The sequence below is a fragment of the Pan paniscus genome, chromosome X, assembly GCF_029289425.2.
Source record: "Pan paniscus chromosome X, NHGRI_mPanPan1-v2.0_pri, whole genome shotgun sequence".
NCBI lineage: Eukaryota > Metazoa > Chordata > Mammalia > Primates > Hominidae > Pan > Pan paniscus.
This window is the reverse complement of record NC_073272.2, coordinates 1,522,122-1,541,124: the sequence shown is the minus strand read 5'-3', so window position 1 is coordinate 1,541,124 and position 19,003 is coordinate 1,522,122. Positions and strand designations below refer to the sequence as shown.

At 51.5% G+C, this 19,003-nt stretch overlaps 1 protein-coding gene across 4 annotated transcripts in view; it reads right to left on the bottom strand.

The window, feature by feature from the left end:
- Positions 1–813: 813 nt before the first annotated feature.
- The window catches only part of ASMT (acetylserotonin O-methyltransferase), a 42,108-nt gene continuing 23,918 nt past the window's right edge, over positions 814–19,003 (bottom strand). For 2 of the 4 annotated variants that reach the window (XM_063601719.1, XM_055106456.2), the window contains 5 exons: positions 18,375–18,443; positions 15,868–15,986; positions 11,398–11,538; positions 5,258–5,380; positions 814–1,092 (listed from right to left, as the gene is read on the bottom strand). In XM_063601719.1, the coding sequence (XP_063457789.1) occupies positions 881–1,092; positions 5,258–5,380; positions 11,398–11,538; positions 15,868–15,986; positions 18,375–18,443 (664 nt within the window). In that variant the 3' untranslated portion in view covers positions 814–880. Of the gene's footprint in view, positions 1,093–5,257; positions 5,381–11,397; positions 11,539–11,919; positions 12,004–15,867; positions 15,987–18,374; positions 18,444–19,003 lie in introns of all 4 variants that reach the window. The other 2 variants (XM_055106458.2, XM_055106457.2) reach the window with 2 other exon arrangements.

The window sequence follows — 19,003 nt, the reverse complement described above, 5'->3', positions numbered from 1 at the left end:
AATAAGGTACCATTCACAGGTTCCAGGGGCCACAGCCTGGACATATCTTTTGGGGAACATAATTCAACCCACAACAACTTGCTTTGACGATTATTCCATTTTGTTTTGTTTTCTCATCTTTTTAGTTGAAAAAAAAATGTTTAGACTGAGAGTAAAGAAAGTACCAAAATAATCTAAAATGTACACTAGAGGAAAACAAGAAGTAGAAAACCTTGTTGACATCGCGGAAGAGGCCCAGGGAGAAATGGGTATGAGATTGGTAGGAGGGAAATATTTTCCTCTTCTGTAGCATCTTCTGCTGATTTCTCTGTATCCACAGGTGGGGTGTGATCTAATCTGGCGGCAAATGCCTGCATTCTCATGGTGGCTACATGAAAAGATTTGAGTACAGATCCATACAGGAGAGACAGACGGGACTGTCTGAGGCAGAAAGAGAGAGAGAGACAGAAAGCCTCACCTTTCTCACTGTTGAAATGGCATCACTAATAAGTCACAGAGCTGTGCAAGGCAGCCTGAAAGGAGAACCTCATATTTCATAGACACCTATAGTTGCTACATCCATCACTGGTGCCAAAGTTCTGTTCAGGGTGAAGCTTCTAACAGACACCCCTCAAGGTGAACACTGGAGTCCCACTTTACAGCATGAAGAGGACCAAAACTTTGCTTACAGTCAATATCAAAGCTGAGCTCACACCCCCATCAGCGTGGTCCTCAGTAAAGCCTGGGAAATAATCTACAAAGTAGAAGCAGTCCAAGCCTGTCCACAGAAGCCTCCAGTCACTTATCATGTGAACACCAAGAACAAGAAGCCACTGGAGGTACATCTCTTTATTATTATGTCTTGTGTGCTTTGACGTTAGTTCCAGGTCACAAGAAAAAGTTATTTCCTGGCTAAAATGGCATCATAAATGGCTCCTGTTTTCTTAAACTGGAAGTCTCTGAAGCCAGCAGAAGAGAGGAGCATGTGGTACTGGGTGGGGGTCCTCTCCTGCCCTTCCGTCTGCACGAGCATGTTCAGAGAGTAGAGCTGCGTGAGGAGAGGACCTCGCCTGTCTTCATCCAGGAGGCTTTCAATTACCAGAATGCCACCACCTAGAAAGGGAGGGGCACAGTCCACAACACACACAAACACACAGACAGACTGTGCCAAAGTCCCAGTGAACCATAAGGACAGCCAGACCTCAGAGGACATTCAGGGCACTGTCCCCATTACACACTCAGAGGCTGTGCCCACGTCCTCATGGATCATCAGGATGGGTGAACCTCACAGGACGCTGGGACACTGTCCCCATCACACACATAGAGGCTGTGCCCATGTCCTCATGAACCATCAGGATGGATGGACCTCACAGGAGAACTGGGACACCGTCCCCATCACACACACACAGAGGCTGTGCCCACATCCTCATGGGCCATCAGGATGGATGGACCTCATAGGACACTGGGACGCTATCCCCATTACACACAGAGGCTGCGCCCATGTCCTCATGAACCATCAGGATGGGTGGACCTCACAGGACACTGGGACACTGTCCCCATCATACACACAGAGGTTGTGCCCATGTCCTCATGGACCATCAGGATGCATGGACCTCAAAGGACACTGGGACACTGTCCCCATCACACACACACAGGCTGTGTGCACATCATCATGAAGCATCAGGATGGGTGGACCTCACAGGACACTGTCCCTATCACACACACAGAGGCCGTGCCCAAGTCCTCATGAACCATAAAGATGGGTGGACCTCACAGGAGAGCTGGAGCACTGTCCTTATCACACACAGAGAGGCTGTGCCCACGTCCTCATGGGCCATCAGGATGGATGGACCTCACAGGACACTGGGACGCTATCCCCATTACACACAGAGGCTGTGCCCACGTCCTCATGAACCATCAGGATGGGTGGACCTCACAGGACACTGGGACACTGTCCCCATCACACACAAAGAGGTTGTGCCCACATCCTCATGGACCATCAGGATGGATGGACCTCACAGGACACTGGGACACTGTCCCCATTACACACAGAGGCTGTGCCCACATCCTCATGTGCCATCAGGATTGATGGACCTCACAGGAGAGCTGGGACACTGTCCCTATCACACACAGAGGCTGTGCCCACGTCGTCATGAACCATCAGGATGGGTGGACCTCACAGGACACTGGGACACTGTCCCCATCACACACACAGAGGCTGTGTCCACATCCTCATGGATCATTAGGATGGGAGGACCTCACAGGAGAGCTGGGACATGGTCCCTATCTCACACCACAGAGGCTGTGCCCACATCCTCATGTGCCATCAGGATGGATGGACCTCACAGGAGAGCTGGGACACAGTCCCTATCTCACACACAGAGGCTGTGCCCACATCCTCATGTGCTATCAGGATGGATGGACCTCACAGGACACTGGGACACTGTCCCCATCATACACAGAGGCTGTGCCCACGTCCTCATGAAGCATCAGGATGGGTGGACCTCACAGGAGAGCTGGGACATGGTCCCTATCTCACACACAGAGGCTGTGCCCACGTCCTCATGGACCATCAGGATGGATGGACCTCACAGGACACTGGGACACTGTCCCCATTACACACAGAGGCTGTGCCCACATCCTCATGTGCCATCAGGATGGATGGACCTCACAGGAGAGCTGGGACACTGTACCCATCACACACAGAGGCTGTGCCCACGTCGTCATGAACCATCAGGATGGGTGGACCTCACAGGACACTGGGACACTGTCCCCATCTCACACATAGAGGCCATGCCCAAGTCCTCATGAACCGTCAAGATGGGTGGACCTCACAGGAGAGCTGGAACACTGTCCTCCTTATCACACACAGAGAGGCTGTGCCCATGTCCTCATGGACCATCAGGATGGGTGGACCTCACAGGAGAACTGGGACACTGTCCCCATCTCACACAGAGAGGCTGCGTCCATGTACTCATGGACCACCAGGATGGGTGGACCTCACAGGACACTGAGACACTGTCCCCATCACACACACAGAGGCTGTGCCCACATCCTCATGAACCATCAGGATGGGTGGACCTCACAGGAGAACTGGGACACTGTCCCCAACACACACACAGAGGCTGTGCTCACGTCCTCATGAACCATCAGGATGGATGGACCTCACAGGAGAGCTGGGACACTGTCCCCATCACACACAGAGCGACCGTGTCCACGTCCTCATGGATCATCAGGATAGGTGGACCTCACAGGACACTGGGACACTGTCCCCTCACACACACAGAGGCTGTGCCCACATCCTCATGGATCATCAGGATGGGTGGACCTCACAGGACACTGGGACACTGTCCCCTCACACACACAGAGGCTGTGCCCACGTCCTCATGGACCATCAGGATGGGTGGACCTCACAGGAGAGCTGGGACACTGTCCCTATCTCATACACAGAGGCTGTGCCCATGTCCTCATGAAGCATCAGGATGGGTGGACCTCACAGGAGAGCTGGGACACTGTCCCCATCACACACAGAGCGACCGTGTCCACGTCCTCATGGATCATCAGGATAGGTGGACCTCACAGGACACTGGGACACTGTCCCCTCACACACACAGAGGCTGTGCCCACATCCTCATGGATCATCAGGATGGGTGGACCTCACAGGACACTGGGACACTGTCCCCTCACACACACAGAGGCTGTGCCCACGTCCTCATGGACCATCAGGATGGGTGGACCTCACAGGAGAGCTGGGACACTGTCCCTATCTCATACACAGAGGCTGTGCCCATGTCCTCATGAAGCATCAGGATGGGTGGACCTCACAGGAGAGCTGTGACATGGTCCCTATCTCACACACAGAGGCTGTGCCCACATCCTCATGGACCATCAGGATGGATGGACCTCACAGGACACTGGGACACTGTCCCCATTACACACAGAGGCTGTGCCCGCATCCTCATGTGCCATCAGGATGGATGGACCTCACAGGAGAGCTGGGACACTGTCCCTATCACACACAGAGGCTGTGCCCACGTCGTCATGAACCATCAGGATGGGTGGACCTCACAGGACACTGGGACACTGTCCCCATCACACACACAGAGGCTGTGTCCACATCCTCATGGATCATCAGGATGGGAGGACCTCACAGGAGAACTGGGACACTGTCCCCATCACACACACACACAGAGGCTGTGCCCACATCCTCATGGACCATCAGGATGGGTGGACCTCACAGGACGCTGGGACACTGTCCCCATTACACACAGAGGCTGTGCCCGCATCCTCATGTGCCATCAGGATGGATGGACCTCACAGGAGAGCTGGGACACTGTACCCATCACACACAGAGGCTGTGCCCACGTCCTCATGAACCATCAGGATGGGTGGACCTCACAGGACACTGGGACACTGTCTCCATCACACACACAGAGGCTGTGTCCACATCCTCATGGATCATCAGGATGGGTGGACCTCACAGGAGAACTGGGACACTGTCCCCATCACACACACACACAGAGGCTGTGCCCACATCCTCATGGACCATCAGGATGGGTGGACCTCACAGGACGCTGGGACACTGTCCCCATCACACACAGAGGCTGTGCCCACGTCGTCATGAACCATCAGGATGGGTGGACCTCACAGGACACTGGGACACTGTCCCCATCACACACACAGAGGCTGTGTCCACATCCTCATGGATCATCAGGATGGGTGGACCTCACAGGAGAGCTGGGACACAGTCCCTATCTCACACACAGAGGCTGTGCCCACATCCTCATGTGCTATCAGGATGGATGGACCTCACAGGACACTGGGACACTGTCCCCATCATACACAGAGGCTGTGCCCACGTCCTCATGTGCCATCAGGATGGATGGACCTCCCAGGACACTGGGACACTGTCCCCATCATACACAGAGGCTGTGCCCACGTCCTCATGAAGCATCAGGATGGGTGGACCTCAGAAGTCAGTGGGGCACTGTCCTCATCACACACACAAATACTAGCCTCATTCTGAAAGAATTTCACCAAAGTGAGGCCACTGAAGTTTCAGAGGACCTTTCACTTTTTCCATCTTTATGTGGTTTTATCAATAGAATAGAAATTAGGACCCTATTTATTGCAGGTCGTTATCTAAAAGGAAAGCCATATTGGGCAGGATGTCTACCCTTACCTGTGGGATGATTTCAGTGCCTGTCTTCTAAATGTGACTCGTAAAATTCTGCCCCGTGTCACAAGCGCACGCTGAAATGCAAAACCCACAACTTACCTGGCTTGCAAGTGTGGTAGATCCTCTCCAGCAGGTGTGAGCACTTTCCGTCTGCCCAGTCATGGAGGACCCTGGCCAGGATGTACAGATCAGCTTCCGGAAGAGGGTCTTTAAAGAAATCCCCTGGAACACAGGGCAGGCACCCCGAGGTCAGCCTGCTATCCAATCCCATTTGACTAAACCTATTCTGGGCACAAAAGGTCACCTGGATGGGTCATGCCTTTCCCAGGTCTTCCAGGCTAGTCACCTGCAGACCTAGCCTCAGAAAACAAAAAGGCTTAGAAGAAAGATAAGAATATACTGAGGTCGGGCGCGGTGGCTCACGCCTGTAATCCTAGCACTTTGGGAGGCGGAGGTGGGCAGATCACGAGGTCAGGAGATCAAGACCATCCTGGCTAACACGGTGAAACCCTGTCTCTACTAAAAATACAAAAATATTAGCCGGGCGTGATGGCAGGTGCCTGTAGTCCCAGCTACTTGGGAGGCTGAGGCAGGAGAATGGCTTGAACCTGGGAGGCGGAGCTTGCAGTGAGCCCAGATCGCGCCACTGCACTCCAGCCTGGGCAACAGAGCGAGACTCCATCTCAAAAAAAAAAAAAAAAAATACCGAACGATAAGTGTGGCCTCTTTCTCTCCTTCTCCTTTAAAAAAAATCATAATATGGTTTCTTTCTTTTTGTTTTTGTTTGTTTGTTTGTTTGAGATGGACTTTTGCTCTTGTTGCCCAGGCTGGAGTGCAAGGGCCTGATCTCGGCTCACCGTAACCTCCACCTCCTGGTTTCAAGCGATTTTCCTGCCTCAGCCTCCTGAGTAGCTGGGATTACAGGCACATGCCACCACGCCCGGCTAATTTTTGTATTTTTAGTAGAGACGGGATTTCTCCATGTTGCTGAGGCTGGTCTCGAACTCCCAACCTGAGGTGATCCACCTGCCTCGGCCTCCCAAAGTGCTGGGATGACAGGCATGAGCCGCTGTGCCCAGCCCATGTTCTTTCTTTCTTTCTTTCTGATGTCCCCTGCAAAAGCACAGCTGCTGATATCACCCAAAGCCGTGGATTCCAGGAGTCCCTGGGAATTCGGTCAGCAGCTCCTAACTGATGAGTTGAACTGAACCTACAGTCAAGACCTGTTCTCCAGATTTAAAGTAAATACGCAAGACTGACCCTTTATGTGTGTGCGATGTGAAACACTCAAGTCTTGTCATAGTTTTCCTGCAAAATGATAAGGTGCCAATCTTGGGCAAGATCTTGGTGAGCTCTGTGCAGTGAAGAGTTAACTCAGGCCAGGCGCGGTGGCTCACTCCTGTAATCCCAGCACTTTGGGGGGCCGAGGCAGGTGGATCACAAAGTCGGGAGTTCAAGACCAGCCTGGCCAAGATGGTGAAACCCCATCCCTACTAAAAATACAAAAATTGGCCGGGCATGGTGGTGGGCGCCTGTAATCTCAGCTACTCGGGCGGATGAGGCAGAGAATTGCTTGAACCCAGGAGGCGGAGGTTGCAGTGAGCCAAGATCACGCCACTGCACTCCAGCCTGGGCAACAGAGTGAGACTCTATCTCAAAAAAAAAAAAAAAAAAAAAAAAAAGGCTGGGCTCAGTGGCTCACACCTGTAATCCCAGCACTTTGGGAACCAAGGTGGGGGGCAGACCACAAGGTCAGGAGATCGAGACCATCCTGGCTAACACGGTGAAACCCCATCTCTACTAAAAATACAAAAAAAAAAAAAAATTAGCTGGGTGTGGTGGCGGGTGCCTGTAGTCCCAGCTACTCGGGAGGCTGAGGCAGGAGAATGGCATGAACCCGGGAGGTGGAGCTTGCAGTGAGCCGAGATTGCACCACTGCACTCCAGCCTTGGTGACAGAGCGAGACTCTGTCTCAAAAAAAAAAAAAAAAAAGCATTAACTCAGGCCAGGCGCGGTGGCTCACTCCTGTAATCCCCAGCACTTTGGGAGGCCGAGGCAGGTGGATCACGAGGTCAGGAATTCAAGACCAGCCTGGCCGAGATAGTGAAACCCTGTCTCTACTAAAAATACAAAAAATTAGCCAGGCATGGTGATGGGCACCTGTAATCTCAGCTACTTAGGAGCCTGAGGCAAAAAATTGCTTGAACCTGGGAGGCAGAGGTTGCAGTGAGCTTGGATCACGCCACTGCACTCTAGCCTGGGTGACAGAGTGAGACTCTGCCTCAAAAAAAAAAAAAAGGGAGGTTAACTCAGCAGGCCTGTGTTGTCCAAACCCTCCACATTCTAAAGAGAGGATTGGCACTTAATTGGCAACTGTAGTCTCTAAGAACGTCCTACCTCACAAGGGTATCTTTGTTCAGCTGGGTCTCTGGGCCACCCAGGATAGTCTGTACTAACAGTGGGATTTAGGATAGGATCACCTGGGGAAGTCTGGAAGAGGTGAAGATTGGAGTCAGCCATGCAGGGTGTCTGCCATGTCTGTGTAACCAGTCTCCAAGAAAATCCTTGGATGTCAGGGATTGCGGAGGCTCTCCAGGCTGGCAGTGAGTGGTGTGTGTTGTCAAACCTTGTTGTTGGGGGAATTAATTGCTGTCCACAGCTCCACTGGGAGAAGACAACAAGAAGCTCACGTGTGGTTTCTCCCAAACTGTATCCCATGCTCCTTTCTCCTTTGCTGATATGCATCTGTATTCTTTCATTGTTGTAAATATAACTATGTGTATGATGGCTCTTCTGAGCTCCGTGTGTCCTTCTGGTGAATCATTGAACCTGAAGGTAGTCGTGGAGACCCTGGCCACACCCTTCACTGCAGAAATGATATGACTGGCTGGGTGCGGTGGCTCACGCCTGTAATCCCAGCACTTTGGGAGGCCGAGGCGGGTGGATCTCCTGAGGTCAGGAGTTCGAGACCAGCCTAGTCAACATGGTGAAACCCCATCTCTACTAAAAATACAAAAAAAGGCCGGGCACGATGGCTTACACCTGTAATCCCAGCACTTTGGGAGTCTGAGGTGGGAGGATCACGCGGTCAGGAGATCGAGACCATCCTGGCTAACACAGTGAAACCCCGCCTCTACTAAAAGTACAAAAAATCAGCCAGGCGTGGTGGCGGGCGCCTGTAGTCCCAGCTACTCGGGAGGCTGAGGCAGGAGAATGGCGTGAACCCGGGAGGCAGAGCTTGAAGTGAGCCGAGATCGCGCCACTGCACTCCAGCCTGGGCGACAGAGCGAGACTCCGTCTCAAAAAAAAAAAAAAAATTAGCTGGATGTGGTGGCACATGCCTGTAATCCCAGCTACTCGGGAGGCTGAGGCAGGAGAATCTCTTGAACCTGGGAGGTGGAGGTTGCAGTGAGCCAAGATCCCGCCATTGCACTCCAGCCTGGGCAACAAGAGCGAAACTCAGTCTCAAAAAAAAAAAAAAAAAGAAAGAAAGAAAGAAAAAAGAAATGATATGACTGTATGTCACAGAAGTTAGGCAGTTTGCCTAGAGTCTCATGGTAAACGAAAGTCACATACAGGCTTCCAGATTCCAAGCCTCGATGCTTCCCATTAAACCATAAGGTATCCTAACATTTGTTGAGGTTGCAAAACCATGAACAAAAAAACATTTTATCTCAGGTCCTATCCAACCAACATGCGCTGCTACAAACTCTTTTTTTTTTCTTTCCATTTTTGAGACAGAGTCTCACTCTGTCACCCAGGCTGGAGTGCAGTGGCTCAATCATGGCTCACTGCAGCCTCCACCTCCCAGGCTCAAGCAATCCTCCCACCTCTGCCTCCCGAACACCTAGGACCACAGGGGTGCACTGCTACACCTCGCTAATTTTTTTTTTTTTTGTAGATACAGGTTCTCACCATGTTACCCAGGCTAGTGTTGAACTTCTAGGCTCAAGTGATCCACCCACCTCAGCCTCCCAAAGTGCTTGGATGACAAACAAGAGTCACTGCACTGAGCCTTACCTCTTTTTTTTTTTTTTTTTTTCTGAGACAGAGTCTCCCTCTGTCACCGAGGCTGGAGTGCAGTGGTGCAATCTCGGCTCACTGCAAGCTCTACCTCCTGGGTTCACGCCATTCGCCCGCCTCAGCCTCCCGAGTAGCTGGGACTACAGGCACCCGCCACCACGCCCGGCTAATTTTTTTTTTATTTTTAGTAGAGACGGGGTTTCACCATGTTAGCCAGGATGGTCTCGATGTCCTCACCTCGTTATCCACCACCTCGGGCTCCCAAAGTGCCGGGATTACAGGTGTGAGCCACCGCGCCGGGCCTGGACCTTAACTCGTAACACTCTTAGAAAGTAGCATGAAAATACGACAATAGACGCTGTAATTGGAAACCTAAAAGCCTTCTCCAACTCAGGACCTCGGCACGTGCTGACTGTTCCTAAAACAACGCTCTCTCTTTTCTATTTTTTTTTTTTAAGATGGCGTGTCACTCTGTCACCCAGGCTGGAGTGCAGTGGCGGGATCTTGGCTCACTGCAACCTCTGCCTCCGGGTTCAAGCGATTCTCTTACCTCAGCCTCAAGTAGCTGGGACTACAGGCACGCATCACCATACCCAGCTAATTTTTGTATTTTTAGTAGAGACGGGGTTTCACCGTGTTGGGCAGGATGGTCTCGATCTCTTGACATTGTGATCTGCCTGCCTTGGCCTCCCAAAGTGCTGGGATTACAGGCGTGAGCCACCGCGCCTGGCCAACAAGTTGTTTCTTTCACACAAACCGGGTTCTTCTCATCCTTCAGGTCTCATCTCAGCCTCCCATGAGCAAGCTATTTATATTTGGTGTTTTCTCCATGGAATACAACTCAGCCATAAAGCGGAACGAAATAATGGCCTTTGCAGCAACTCAGATGGAGTTGGAGGCCGCTGTTTTAAGTGAAGTAACTCAGGAATGAAAAACCAAGTATAAGATGGTCTCACTTATAAGAGGGAACTAAGCTATGAGCATGCAAAGACATACAAATGATACAATGAATTTTGGGGACTCAGGGTGAAATGTGGGAGGTGGGTGAGGGATAAAAGACTCTCAAAAAAAAACAAAAAAAGAAAAAGAAAAAGAAAGGCTGGGCACAGTGGATCACGCCTGTAATCCTGGCACTTTGGGAGGCTGAGGCAGGCAGATCGCCCGAAGTCAGGAGTTTGAGACCAGCCTGCCCAACATGATAAAATCCCGTCTCTACTAAAAAATACAAAAATTAGTCAGGGGTGGTAGCAGGCACCGTAACCCAGCTAGTCAGGAGGCTGAGGCAGGAGAATTGCTTGAACTGGGGAGGTGGAGGGTGCAGTGAGCCGAGATTGCACCACTGCACTCCAACCTGGGCGACAAAGCAAGACTCTGTATCAAAAATAAATAAATAAAATAAAATAAGTTTTTGAAAAGACTACACATTGAGTACAGTGCACACTGCTCGGGTGACAGGTGTAACAAAATCTCAGAATTCACCACTAAAGAACTTACCCAGTCGGGCACAGTGGCTCATGCCTGTAATCCTAGCACTTTGGGAGGCCGAGGCAGAGAGATCACCTGAGGTTGGGAGTTCAAGACCAGCCTGGCCAACATGGTGAAACCCCGTCTCTACTAAAAATACAAAACTAGCCAGGCGTGGTGGTGGGTGCCTGTAATCCCAGCTACTTGGGAGGCTGAGGCAGGAAAATCACTTGAATCTGGGACGGTGAGGTTGTGGTGAACCGAGATTGCACCATTGCACTCCAGCCTGTAATCCCAGCACTTCAGGAGGCCGAGGTGGGAGGATCACCTGAGGTCAGGAGTTCACGACCAGCCTGGCCAATATGGAGAAACCCTGTCTCTACTAAAAATACAAAAATGAGCCAGGCAAGGTGGTGGGTGCCTGTAATCCCAGCTACTTAGGAGGCTGAGGCAGGAGAATCGCTTGAACTCAGGAGGTGGAGGTTGCAGTGAACCGAGATTGCACCACTGCACTCCAGCCTGGGTGACAAAGCAAGACTCTGTATCAAAAATAATAATAATAATAATTGTAAGAAAACTGTATATCTACACCCAGCTTTCCATCCATCATGAATAACAGACAGTGTTGAGTCGAGGGTGTTTCCGGGAGTGAGAAGAAAACCACGTCACGTCTTCTTCATTTCCCAGAAACATCCAGTCCCCCTGCAGAAGCCGTGAGACACATCTCTGCTTCCCCACAGACACAAACACACCTTCCTGGAAGTCAATGTGTTCTTCCTCCTGGAATGAGAAGTGCTGCTTTGCCGTCCACACCACTTCTGGGATGTCAAAAACGGTGATCTTACATCCAGGGTACAGAGACACGCATTCCTTAGCCAGAGCTCCAGCCCCACCTGGAAGGGGACACAGCCCGTTTGACCCTCAGAGATGAACCTGAGAGACATCGCTCACCCTCCACACACCATGGACTCCACACACCACACTCCATGAAGGGTCCAACCCAGGAACTTGGGTCCTTCCGCCATGTCTGGTCTTTTTTCTTTTTCTTTTTATTATACTTTAAGTTCTAGGGTACATGTACAGAACATGCGGTTTTGTTACATAGGTATCCATGTGCCATGGTGGTTTGCTGCGCCCATCGACTCGTCATTTACATTAGGTATTTGTTCTAATGCTCTCCCTCCCCCAGCCTCCCAGCCCCCCAGGCCCTGAGAGACCCCGGTGTGTGATGTCCCCCTCCCTGTGTCCATGTGTTCTCATTGTTCAGTTCCCACCTATGAGTGAGAACACGCGGTGTTTGGTTTTCTGTCCTTGCGATAGTTTGCTGAGAATGATGGTTTCCAGCTTTATCCATGTCCCTGCAAAGGACATGAACGCATCCTTTTATTTATTAATTAATTTATTTTTGAGACGGAGTCTGGCTCTGTCGCCCAGGCTGGAGTGCAGTGGCGCGATCTCTGCTCACTGCAAGCTCTGCCTCCCGGGTTCATGCCATTCTCCTGCCTCAGCCTCCCGAGTAGCTGGGACTACAGATGCCCGCCACCACGCCCGGCTAATTTTTTTTTTAATTTTTAGTAGAGATGGGGTTTCTCCGTCTTAGCCAGGATGGTCTCGATCTCCTGACCTCATGATCCGCCCGCCTCGGCCTCCCAAAGTGCCGGGATTACAGGCGTGAGCCATTGTGCCTGGCCTCTCTCCCCTTTCTTCTTTTTTTTGTTTTTTTTTGTTTTTTTGAGATGGAGTCTCACTCTGTTGCCCAGGCTGGAGTGTGGTGACAGATCTCGGCTCCCTTCAAGCTCCGCCTCCCGGGTTCACACCATTCTCCTGCCTCAGCCTCCCAAGTAGCTGAGACTACAGGCACCCACCACCACGCCCAGCTAATTTTTTTTTTGTATTTTTAGTAGAGACAGGGTTTCTCCGTGTTAGCCAGGATGGTCTCGATCTCCTGACCTCGTGATCCGCCCCTCTCGGCCTCCCAAAGTGCTGGGATGACAGGCGTGAGCCACCGCGCCCGGCTGAACTCATCCTTTTTTATCCACCATGTCTGATCTTGATGGCGACGTGATTATCTACAGGACCCTGAGTTCAGGTGGTCTTTCCGGCTGGGCTGACCCAAGCTCCAAGCTTCCATATGGCCACGCACTTAACTGTGTGTTCTTGAAGCCGGCGCACCTGTCCAGCCAAGGGCGGCCAACAGCTAAGAGAAGGACGTAATAACAAGCCCCATTCAGAGGCCCCGGTGAGTTGTGCACACAAAATCCATCGTGGGCCACAGAGACTTCCAGCCCCATGCTCCTTGTCCATTATTTCTGTAGAAAGTCAGTCTTTTTATTTATTTTGAGATGGAGTCTCACTCCGTCACCAGGCTGGAGTGCAGTGGCGCGATCTCAGCTCACTGCAACCTTCACTTCCCGGGTACAAGCGATTCTCCTGCCTCAGCCTCCTGAGTACCTGGGACGACAGGCACCTACCGTCATGCCTGGCTAAGTTTTTGTATTTTTAGTAGAGACCGGGTTTCACCACGTTGGTCAGACTGGTCTCGAACTCCTGACCTTGGGATCTGCGCGCCTCGGCCTCCCAAAGTGCTGGGATTACAGGCATGAGCCACCGCGCCCAGCCTTTTTTTTTTTTTTTTTGTATTTTTAGTAGAGATGGGGTTTCACCATGTTGACCAGGCTGGTCTCGAACTTCTGACCTTGGGATCTGCCCGCCTCGGCCTCCCAAAGTGCTGGGATTACAGGCATGAGTCACCGCGCCCAGCCTTTTTTTTTTTTTTTTTTTTGTATTTTTAGTAGAGATGGGGTTTCACCATGTTGACCAGGCTGGTCTCGAACTTCTGACCTTGGGATCTGCCCGCCTCGGCCTCCCAAAGTGCTGGGATTACAGGCATGAGCCACCGTGCCCAGCCTTTTTTTGTATTTTTAGTAGAGACGGGGTTTCACCATGTTGACCAGGCTGATCTCGAACTCCTGACCTCAGGAGATCCACCCGCCTCGGCCTCCCAAAGTGCTGGGATTACAGGAGTGAGCCACCGCGCCCGCTCTGCTTGTTCATTATTTTCTTCCCAAGCTGCTCCCCAGGCAGGGGGATCCTGAACTCTATCTATCCCTTCTCACAGTGACTAAAAGTAATAAACTTGGAGAAGCTCCTCACTCTGCAAAGGGCCTTCTACCAGCCAGGAGCTGTTCTGAGTGATCCACTGAGTCACAGGAGGGAGATAGGGTGGGTGGATCACAGCCCGGAGTGTGACAGCCCTGTGGGGTAGAGGAGGTGCTTAAGGGGTGAGCTCGGGGTTGGGGATTTGTATTCGAAAAGCAAGCTCAGCCTGGGTGCAGTGGCTCATGCCTGTAATCCCACCACTCACTCTGGGAGGCCGAGGCAGGAGGACTGCATGAAACTGGAGTCTGAGACCAGCCAGGGCAACATAGGGAGACTCGTTCTCTACAAAAAAGTTTCAAAATGAGCTCGGCGCGGTGGCTCATGCCTGCAATCCCGGCACTTTGGGAGGCGGAGGCGGGTGGATCACGAGGTCAGGAGATGGAGACCATCCTGGCTAACACGGAGAAACCCCGTCTCTACTAAAAAAAAACAAAAAATTAGCTGGGCGTGGTGGTGGGCGCCTGTAGTCCCAGCTACTCAGGAGGCTGAGGCAGGAGAACGGCATGAACCCGGGAGGCAGAGCTTGCAGTGAGCGGAGATTGCACCACTGTACTCCAGCCTGGGTGACAGAGCAAGACTCCATCTCAAAAAAAATAATAATAAATAAATAAAAGTAAATAAATAAATAAATAAATAAATAAAACAAGCTCAGCTCAGCCTGGGTGTGGTGGCTCACGCCTGTAATCCCAGCACTTTGGGAGGCTGAGGCAGCAGGATTGCATGAGCCCAGGAGTCTGAGACCAGCCAGGGCAACGTAGAGAGACTCAGGCTCTACAGAAAAGTTTTAAAACGAGCTAGGTGTGGCGGCAGTCATCTGTAGTCCCAGCTACTTGGGAAGCTGAGGTGGGAGGACCACTTGAGCCTGAGAGTCTGAGGCTGCAGTGAGCTATCATCACACCGTTGCACTCAAGCCTGGGTGACAAACAGGACCCTCTCTCAAAAACTAAAAACAAAACCGAGGCGGGTGGATCATGAGGTCAGGAGTTCGAGACCAGCCTGGCCAACATGGCAAAACCCCATCTCTATTAAAAAATACAAAAATTAGCCTGACAGAGTGGTGCGCACCCATAATCCCACCTGCTTGGGAGGCTGGGGCAGGAGAATCGCTTGAACCCGGGAGGCGGAGGTTGCCGTGAGCCGAGATCGTGCCACTGCACACCAGCCTGGGCGAGAGAGCGACACTTCATCTCAAAAAAAAAAAAAATTAGCCTGGTGTGGTGGCAGTTGCCTGTAATCCCAGCTACTCGGGAGGCTGAGGCAGGAGAATCGCTTGAATCTGGGAGGCAGACGTTGCAGTGAGCCGAGATCGCGCCACTGCACTCCAGCCTGGGCGATAGAGCAAGATTCCATCTTTAAAAAAGAAAAGAAAAAGAAACGTGTGCTCGCAGAGGAGATGTTTGCTGACTCTAGGAAGTGCCCAGTGCTGGGAGGAATGATTCGTGTAAGACCAGTAAGGCCGCACATGTCAAAGCATCAGAATGCAGAAAATAAAAGACATGAATAACACATTCCCCATACAGAATAGGAGACACAGCTCCGAGGTTTTTGGGGTGGGGGTTACTTACCAAGCATCAGAATGCAGAAAATAAAAGATATACTGGGCCGGGCATGGTGGCTCACGCCTGTCATCCCAGCACTTTGGGAGGCCGAGGTGGGCAGATCACAAGGTCAAGAGATCGAGACCAGCCTGGCCAAGATGGTGAAACTCCGTCTCTACTAAAAATACAAAAAATTAGCCGGGTGTGGCAGCTTACACCTGTAGTCCCAGCTACTCTGGAGGCTGAGGCAGGAGAATTGCTTGAACCTGGGAGGTGGTGGTTGCAGTGAGCTGAGATCGTGCCACTGCACTCCAGCCTGGGTGACAGAGCAAGACTCCATCTCAAAAAAAAAAAAGACATTGCTAACACACTCTCCATAGAGAACAGGAGAGACAGCTCTGAGGTTTTTGGGGCGGGGGGTACTTACCAAGCATCAGAATTGAGAAAATAAAAGGCATTTATAACACATTCCCCATACAGAACAGAAGCCACACATCAGAGGTATTAGGGGTGAGGGGTACTTACCACCGAGGTCACACATAAGTGGGAACACTGAGAGGTCAAAGGCGGTCAGCACGCTTCTCCCATTGACGCTCCAGACCTCCTGCAGAGCTTGCATGAACTGTAGCCGCTCGCCGTCGGACCTGGCGTGCAAAACCACGCTTGTCAAGATGGTGAGGATCCGGGGAAGCGCCCAGAGCAAGGGTGTACATAACCTCCTGCTGAGAACGGAGCTATACCCCACAGGCGCACCTGGGAGGCTTGCATTTGTGAAACGGAACAGGAAGTCATTTGGGATGGGGGAACCATAGGTCAGCCAGCAAAGTGTACCCAGCTCCGGGAAACCTGGAGTTGATTCAGAACGGACGATTGTTCTCTGGATGGGAAGGGATTTCTATCTGAAGAGGAGTTTAGATGTTTTCTAAGAGGAAAGTCAATAATATGCTCCCCCATCCACAGAGCTCAGCTCCAGAGGACAAATCCAGGAAGGGGGTTGGAGGTCCACACATCCTGGGGAAGAGGCTAGAGAAAAGGCAGGAACTAGGAAGGGAGGCAGGTGAGATGGAGCCAAGACGGATAGGTGGACACAGAGGCGGACAGGGCTCCGGTGTTGGAAGCATTTCCTGCTCCTCCTCCCCACAGCTCCCTGTCTCCTGCTGTCCTCTCTGCAGAGCCGGCTGTAGGGGTTTGCCTCAGAGTAGCGAGGGCTGAAAAACTGCCTCTTAGGTACCAGGGTCACTATTCAGGTGACGGGCACACTAAAAGCCTAGGCTGCAAGGTGCAACATGTAAGCATGGAAGACACGGGTACCTGTGCCCACTAACCAGATACATATATTCACATATACATACACATTATATATATATATATATAAAGAAAGGAAGGAAGGAAGGAAGAAAGGAAGGAAGGAAGGAAGAAAGAAAGAAAGAAAGAAGGGAGGGAGGGAGGGAAGGAAGCAAGGAAGGAAAGAAGGAAGGAAGGAAGGGATGGGTGACGTAGGGAGGAAAGGAGAGACGGTGGGTCAGAGGGATGGAAGGAAGGACCAATGGACAGAGGGACGGAAGGAAGGGAGGGAGGGAAGGAGAGAGGGTGGGAGGGAGGGAAGGAAGGAAGGTAGAGAAAAGAGAGCAAGCAAGAAAGATAAAAAGAAAGAGAGGAAGGAAGGCAGGCAGGCAGAAAGAAAGAGGAAGGAATGAAGGAAGGAAGGAGAAAGAAGGAAAGAAAGAAAGAGAGAGAGAGAAAGAAAGAGAGAAAAGGGGGAAAGGAAAGCAGACCGAGGAGAAGAGAGGAGGAGAAAAGGAGGGGAAATACGGGGCATGAAAACAGAGAAGACGAGAGAAAGGAGAAGACAGGAGAGGAGAAGGAGAGAGGCAGGTGAAGAGAGGGGAAGGGAGACGTGGAAATGAAAAGAGAGGAGAGAAGGGAAGAGAAAGAAAGGAGGAAACAGAGGAGAAAGGCAGAAGAAAAGAGGAGAAAGGATGAAAGGGGATGGGAGGGAAAAGGAGAGGAGAGGAAAGGAGAGAGGGAAGAAGAGAGAGGAGACAAGAGAGGGAAGATGGGAGAGGAGACAAGAGAGGGAAGATGGGAGAGAGGAGGGGGAAGATGGAGAGGAAAAGAGAGGAGAGAAGAGAAGAGAAGGAAAAGGAGAGAAAGAGAGGAGGATGGAAGAGGAAAAGAGAGGGAACAGGACAGAAGGAGAAGAGAGGGGAGGGGAGGAGAGGAGAGGTTGGGTGGCAGGCGAACCACTCAGGCATCCCCTCGTCCTTCATACCCTGCCCTACTCCATGCCTCAGCCAGCTGGAACACTGGACGGGCCCATCAATTCACCTCCATCTGGGAATTCTAGGCAAGAGCTTCGGGCAAAGGCCAAAGCTGTGTCCACATCACGAAGCAAAGTGAAGAGCTGAGGTCTCACCTGGCCTCACCTTCACCTCTGACCAAATCAAAAACTGGACCTCTATTTTCTTTTTTTTTTTTTTTTGAGATGGAGTTTCACTCTTGTTGCCCAGGCTGGAGTGCAATGGTGCGATCTCAGATCACCGCAACCTCCGCCTCCCGGGTTCAAGCAGTTCTCCTGCCTCAGCCTCCCGAGTAGCTGGGATTACAGGCGTCCGCCGCCACGCCCGGCTAATTTTTGTATTTTTAGTAGAGACGGGGTTTCACCCTGTTGGCCAGGCTGGTCTTGAACTCCTGACCTCAGGTGATCCACCTGCCTCGGCCTCCCAAATTTCTGGGATGATAGATGTGAGCCACCGCGCCCGGGGCGTGCCTCCATTTTCTACATAAACACTGAGTTTGTGAGTAGTCCTCTGGAAGGAAGGGTCAGGTTGCACCTCCTCAGGAATCTGATCAATTTAAACATCAGACGAGCAACATCTGCGGTAGTAGTGGGGGCAGGGGATGTTATTTTAAATTAAATGGCAACTTCCTCCTGGGTTGTGCCATTTGAGTAAATGGATTGGGTCTCCTAAGTCCTTTAAAAATAAACAGAATCTTATGTGAGTTGTTGGTTCCAAAGTGATGGGTGTTACCTGTAGATGGCCGTAAAAAGCTCTTCAGCGGGAACACCAAACGTCTCCAGGTACTGGTTCCTTCCTTCTCTAAGAAAAGAGAGAGAAGGCTGATTTTCATTTCATTTCATTTCATTTCAGCTCTGTCACCCAGGCTGGAGTGCAATGGCATGATCTCGGCTCACTGCAACCTCCACCTCCTGGGTTCAAGCAATTCTCCTGCCTCAGCCTCCCGAGTAGCTGGGATTACAGGCGCCTGCCACCACCATGCCTGGCTAATTTTTGTACTTTTAGTAGAGACAGGGTTTCGCTATGTTGTTCAGGCTGGTCTCGAACTTGTGACCTCAGGTGATCCACCTGCCTCAGCCTCCCAAAGTGCTGGGATTACAGGCGTGAGCCACCACACCCGGCCTTATTTTATTTTATGAGATGGAGTCTCGCTGTGTCGCCCAGGCTGGAGTGCAATGGCACGATCTTGGCTCACTGTAATCTCCGCCTCCCGGGTTCAAGCGATTTTCCTACCTCAGCCTCCCGAGTAGCTGGGATTACAGGCACCTGCCACCGTGCCTGGCTAATTTTTGTACTTTTTAGTACAGATGGGGTTTCACCATGTTGGTCAGGCTGGTCTTGAACTCGTGACCTCAGGTGAT